General features: G+C 37.9%; 1 protein-coding gene across 1 annotated transcript; it reads right to left on the bottom strand.

Annotated features, from left to right (window-relative positions):
- Positions 1-4,186: 4,186 nt before the first annotated feature.
- Positions 4,187-6,051, bottom strand: PYDC2 (pyrin domain containing 2). Its single transcript, XM_015444921.3, has one exon. It carries the CDS (start codon positions 5,359-5,361, stop codon positions 4,942-4,944), a length of 420 nt encoding a protein of 139 aa, XP_015300407.2. The 5' UTR covers positions 5,362-6,051; the 3' UTR covers positions 4,187-4,941.
- Positions 6,052-6,962: the final 911 nt, after the last annotated feature.

A 6,962-nucleotide genomic window follows, 5' to 3' on the forward strand; every position in this document is an offset into this window, starting at 1 on the left:
AGTGTTTACATTTATCAAGGATCTATACAAAATACTATATATATATATATATATATATATTTACACACAAAATTTTGACTAGTGTTTTTTCCCTCTACTCTCTCTCTCCTAATTATGTCCTCAGGGAAATCTCATGAAAAAGCTGCTCATCTTTTTCATGTAACATTCACCCCTTCTTCCCATCTCATCTTTCATATGACATCCACCCCTTCTTCCCATCTCATTTTTCATATGACATCCACCCCTTCTTCCCATCTTCTAAACCAATTTTCTTTTTCTAGGGACAGTAAAATCTGTTGGGCACAACAACGTACAGTGGGTGCTTTACTTTCTTCCAGGTGTGAATTGCTTTCAGTGAGAGCTATAGCTCTTTCTAGGTACTGCCACTTTTGCTTGGTCCACATCTGCTTCTTGAGAGCCCCATGTCCATTGCATAAAGTAGCTGTTTCTACTACATTCTGCCATGTTCCAGCCACCCTTGTACACTATGTTCACTAACTCCACCATCTCCACTAGGCCCTGTAAGCCAGTATCGTTGAATGTTTTTGTTCAAGTCCTGGAAAATTCACTGGATAGAGTTACGTAATTATTTCTCTTACCCTTTTTATATTTTATTCAGTTAGCAGTATATCAAATCATCAAAGCAAGAATACCCTATGCCTTAACTAACCTACAGAAGTTTCACTGAAAATAATTGTCTTATTTATTACCTGTTTGCTTCCTGTCTCGGAGCCAGGAACAAGTTTATGAAAGGCCTCTTTGCTGTGACAATTAAAACCTCATTGATCAAACAGTCCCCACTCATTCCTTATCTCTTCTCTTAGACATTTTCTCCAAACGCCTCAGTTTCCCAGGCAAATACCTGAAAGCCTTGCCCCTCATGGTTGACATATGAATTGATATAAAATATGGCATTACAATGAACAATTAACAGGCTGTAATAAAAGAGAATTCACTTGTTCTTGACTTGCAGAAAATTCTCTTTAATGTGACTCAAACGTAAGGTTTTAAGATTACATTTCCTTTTTTCTACAGATCAAATTTCACTACTTGGTTCTGCAGTGAATAATATTTGCCTTATCCTAATAATGTAAACACTGCTGAATTTTATTATTTCAAGTTGTAAGCAAAGCACAAAAGTATCAAATCTGGGCCGGGCACAGTGGCTCATGCCTGTAATCCCAGCACTTTAGGAGGCCGAGGCGGGTGGATCACCTGAGGTCAGGAGTTTGGGACTAGCCTGGCAAACACATAGTGAAACCCTGTCTCTACTAAAAAGTAGCTGGGCATGGTGGCACATGCCTGTAGTCCCAGCTACTTGGGAAGCTGAGACAGGAGAATCGCCTGAACCCAGGAGGCAGAGGTGGCAGTGAGCCTAGATCACGCCATTGCACTCCAGCCTAAGCAACAGAGCGAGACTCCACCTTTCAAAAAAAAGGTCTCAAATCTATAAACCATGGAAATGTTAAAATGTTTAAAATGATAAAACTCTTATGAACTAGGAGACAGGAGAGAAGGAGAGATGGGAGTAAGGTTGTATTATGCAAGAGCAAACACTACATCTTTTGTTTTTGGAATCACCTACTACTGCTGAACACTGATGGATCAAGAAATTGAAAAAATTATGTTTATTTCTCAAACTTATGGGCAATGGAGTGAGTAGCTGTAGGTGCCCACCAGAAAAACGCAAATCAGAAAAGGTAAACTAAGTCACTTCTGGCAGTGAATCTGCAATGAGGAGGTGGAATAGGAGACTTACTTTTGATTTTATGCTCTGCCTGCCATCTTATGAGAACATTTTAGGGATTAAGTCCTTGGGTTTGCTTTAATAGACTTTAATAAACTTCTTTTTCATTTTCTCATGGAATTCACCTATTCTAGTGATACCCTTGAACTACAGGTTAAGGAGCAACAGCCTGTTGTAACACACAGCAGGGATCCCCAGAAGTTTCTCTCACTCCGTGTCTCTGACAGGCAAGAAAGCAAGAAAGATCAGTCACTTGTTGCCATGATGATGCCTAAAGATCAGAAACTAAACCTTTCTTTTTTCTTTCTTTTTTTTTTTTTTTTGAGACTGAATCTCAGTCTCTCGCCCAGGCTGGAGTGCAGTGGCGCAATCTCACCTCACTGCAACCTCTCCCGGGTTCAAGCAATTCTCCTGCCTTAGCCTCCTGAGTAGCTGGGACCATAGGTGCCCACCACCACATCCAGCTAATTTTTGTATTTTTAGTAGAGACAGGGTTTCACCATGTTGGTCAGGCTGGTCTTGAACTCCTGACCTCAGGTGATCCACTATCTCTGAAAGTGCTGGGATTACAGGCATTGAGCCACTGTGCCCAGGCTAAACCCTTATCTTACCCTGACTTCTCTACCGTCACCTCCTCTGCCTCATTACCCATGCTATTTGCCAGAGCCCAAAACCAGGTCCAGTGATGGCCTCTTGTGATTCCTAAGCAGTATAGTTACTCAATTAATTATAAACATGCTTTCACAAAATGCATAGCTAAATCCCATGCTCTCCACAAAAGAAAATTTTGTAATGCAGCTAAGTAGAAACATGACACAAGCTTGATGAAGAAACATGGAAATCCCCATATGAAGAAAGAGTGCTGCCTTCAGTCATTTTCTGGTGACTGGTGACTGCGCTGTCTGACAACTTACCCATGCACTGCTTCATCACTTGGGGGAACTCCATGCACCAGTCCAGCCCTTTGGAGCCACTATATTCATGTTAATAAAAAGTATACAAAAGAAAATTTGCTCTCTTCCAAAATTATAAGGCAAGTGTTTGTTAACTAGCCAGTAGCCATACAATTTTTATATCATAACATCTAGGAAGCCCTAAAAAAAAGCATTTGTTGACAGAGAAACTATAAATACATGATCAAAAATGGTCAACTGAATCACCATAGAGATGAAGGGTTTTTTTCCTAAGATCACACAAAATGAGGATGGAAAGAAAAGCTATGAGTCACTTGCGCATAAAACTTTTACCATCCTCTTTGAAGGTAGAACTACAAAAATATTTTTTCTGTATCCAAATAACAATCCATATGTGATGACTATTAAAAATAGGATATTTTGTGTATCACAAATACTGTCATCAGCTGTTTTTTTTCAGTCTGTAATGAATGTTATTTTTCCTTGAGGAAAGAATTTTCTAAATTATCTGGATCATCTAAAGCTTATGAAGTGGCAAACTGTTCTTGTCCTTCGTTGACTTACAGCCTGCCATGATTTTTTTTATATAACCATAAACACTAAATTTTGGTTGGCCTATATCGTGCATGATACTGATTCTAAGATAGCAAGGGATTAAGTGAATTTCAAAACCTCAGCTCACCAGGAGAAACCCAGAGATTATATCTACCCATATGTGTTTAAACTGCGCAGTCATTTAAAAAAAAAAAAAAAGGTACCGTAGCTCCAAGCCTGGATGTGATCCCTCATCATCTTTGACATTTTCAAAAACAGAAAATTATTTGGCTTTATTTTAAATGTCACCCCTGTGCAGGTAAGGAATGTATCATTTAAGAGAGTGCAGGAGGGAAGAAACTGTGCGGATGCTCACGTCTACGGGACGTTTAATAGACTCGACCACATTCTTGTGAAATAGAAATTGGGTATTTGCTGAATCATATAGAGGCAATGATCAAAAGGAAAGCTCTTACTTACTCTTCAGAAACAGTGGGGTGTAGAGGGAAGTTTCCTGGTTTAAGAGGTAGAATGTAGGATTTGAGTCCCAACTTCATCAGTCACTAGTTCTGAGTCTTTGGACAAGTCAACTACTCCCACAGGCCTCTGTTCCAACATCTGTAAAAGGAAAGTTAACACTAGCTCTTTGGTCACTTCAAAAGCCTTTTATTTCTCAGAAAATCATGAATACCTTATTCTCAGTCTCCCCATTTGTAAAATAGGGCAAAAATTTCATGCTCTGATAATCTCTTAAGCTGTGAGAATATAGATGTGAACCCACTTTGAAAATAAAAAGCTACCAACTTTAAGATGTTAGTTTTATTTATTCATATATTTCAAAACAATAATATATTGGGAAAGATTATTGCCTCTATTTTTCTGAAATATTTATCATTTTATGCTAACCAAGTAATAAATTAAGAAATTTGGCTATACCCTAGTATGTTTGAATTGGTTGGGCTATTTCTTATTTATTCACTCTATGGACATCTTATCTTTTTTTTTCTGGACAAGAGCATGAATAGGTGAGTCTTTGGACCAGTCATCCTCTAAGTCTATATTGAAAGCCTGCAGTACAGCCAATGATATAAAGGGAAAATAGCCAGATACAATTATGGTCGTCAGAGTCAGTACTTTTTCTTTTCCCTTTGGAGCAGTATCATACTATTGTCATCTGAGAAATGCGGTGACATTTCATCTCCAGAGGAAAGAAGCCTCACAGCAATTCTGAAGCAGTTTCATGCTTTCTTATGTAGAGCTCTTCTTTGTACTGTCCTCCTTCCATTGTTTATGGTTATAAATTTGGGACTACCTAAAAGGACTTCTAGACTGACTATTCTTTGTGAAGATATCTCCCCTGTCATTCCTTTAGCTGCACAAAATCCTTCCCTACAATCTCTACTGCTACCCTTATCAAACTGAATTTGTCACTATTCACTGTCTTGCCCTTTACTTTCCTACTTCTGCTCATGCTGTTCCTCCGCTTGGGCATCCTTTCCCCTAGTCGAGAGTGGCAAATTCTCCATCCTTCAAAGTCTATTGAAATGCCAACTACTGATACAGAATTGCTTGACGTTCTTGAAGGCTTGAATGTTTCCATCCCCTGGAATCCCCTAGCCTTATTTCCATATCTCATTCAAGACACTTATCACATGTGCTCTTATTGTTTATCTACCACTCTTCTCTGCCCTTTTGGATCAAAGTCCTTTGAGTGGGGGGATGTGAATTAGTTCACCTTTATTTCTCTCAATATACTGGTGATATAGATATTTCATATATAACAAGGTTAAGTGACATGTGCATGTAAAACAGAGGCAGAACCAAGGCTAAAGCAACATCTAGCTCAGCCATCAACTCACTATACCGGAGGGGTGAAAGTAGGGGCATCACACGACATTCATCAGCTCTCTCAGACAGATGGGTTTCGTTCATCTTTTCAAAGCCCTGGATGGCTGCCATCCCTGCCCAGTAGCTGTAGGAGTGGCTGGTGAAGATTTCTACCAGTTGCTTCCCATTAGCCTTGTCTACCTCCATCTGGGGGACTGTCTGTAGCTCCTTTCCCAGGGAGATTGTTCTGATCAGAGACTTGAACTTGCTCAACTCATCCTGGCTGAGTTGCTCCAGAAGAGCCTGAAGGTTGAAGTCCAGCTGTGCAGAAGATGCCATCTTGTCCTGCGTGGGGAGCTCTCCCAATGCCTGGCCCTACCCGCTGGTTCTTACATCTTTTCATATACTAATAAGCATATATTTTTTATCTTTTTAGGAGAAATAGTAATTCAGATTTTTGCTCATTTTAAAATTGAGTTAGTTGTCTTTTTATTGCTGAGTTGTAAGAGTTCTTTATATAGTCTAGGGAACAGGTCCTTCATCAGATATGCAATATGCAAATCATTGCTCCCATTCTGTGAGTTGTCTTATCAGTTTAATGATAGTGTCCTTTAAGGCACAAGTGTTTTTCATTTTGATGAAACCAAATTTATCCATTTTTCTCTTGTTGCTTATGGTTTTGATATCATGTCTAAGAATCTTTCCCCAAGTCTCAGGTCATAAAGATTACCCCTATCATTTACTGTAAGAATATTACAACTTTAACTCTTACATTTGGGTCTTTGATAGATTTTGAGTTAATTTTTGTATATGGCATGAAGTAGAGGTCCAAATTTATTCTTCTGCATGTAGAAATCTACTTGTCTAAGCACCACTTGTTGAAAAGTCTATTCTTATCCCATTGCATGGTCTTGAAACCCTTGTTGAAAGTCAGTTGACCACAGATATACGGGCTTATTTTTGGACTCTCATTTCTGTTTTATTGAGCGATATGTCTGTCCTTGTGCCAGTACCACACTATCTTAATTACCATTGCTTTGTATTAAGTCATGAAATAAGGAAAGGTGAATTGTCATTGTTTGCTCTTAGTTTTCAAGATCATCTTGGCTGTACTATGCGATACTACTTGAATTTTCTAACTAGTTTGCCCATTTCTACATAAAGTAAGCTGAGATTCTGACAGGGATTGTATTGAATATGTAGATCAGTTTGGGGAGTAGTGCCATCTTAACAACGTAAATTAAGTCTTCCAATCTATAAACATGAGATGCTTTCCACTTGTTTAGATCTTTAATTTCTCTCAATAATGTCTTGTAATTTTCAGAGTCTAAGGTTTACTTCTTTGTTAAAATTTATTTCTAGGTATTTTATTCTTTTTGATATGATTCTAAAAGGAATTGTTTTAATTTCAGTTTTGGATTGTTCATTACAAGTGTGTAGAAGTAAAATTGATTTTTATATATGATCTTGTATCCTGAAACCTGGATGAATTAATTTAGTAGTTCTAACAGGTTTCAAGTGATTTTTTTAGGATTTCCTATATACAAAATTATGTTATCTGCTAATACAGATAGTTTCACTTCCATTATAATCCAGTTGCCTTTCTTGTCTTGTCTAGTTGCTAAGGCTAGCACCACTAATGTAATGCTGTATGGTCATGCTAAGAGCAGATAGCATTGAGGTGGTCCTGATTTTAGGACAAAGCATTCATTTTGCCATTAAATATAATTTTGGCTATGAGTTTTCATAGATGACTTTCATCAGATTGAGGAAGCTCCCTTCTATTTTCCAGTTGGTAGTATCTTTATCATGAAAGGAAGTTGGGTTTTGTCAAATGCTTTTTCTGTGTTTATTGAGATAATCATTTAATTTTTGTTTTTATTCTATTGATATGATGAATTATATTAATTGATTTTCATATGTTCAAACCAACCTTGCCA

Source organism: Macaca fascicularis, chromosome 2 (genome assembly GCF_037993035.2).
Source record: "Macaca fascicularis isolate 582-1 chromosome 2, T2T-MFA8v1.1".
Taxonomy (NCBI): Eukaryota; Metazoa; Chordata; class Mammalia; order Primates; family Cercopithecidae; genus Macaca; species Macaca fascicularis.

Bases quoted from the DNA above. Each gene is read 5' to 3' on its own strand.
- PYDC2 (XM_015444921.3), bottom strand. From the start codon at position 5,361: ATGGCATCTTCTGCACAGCTGGACTTCAACCTTCAGGCTCTTCTGGAG.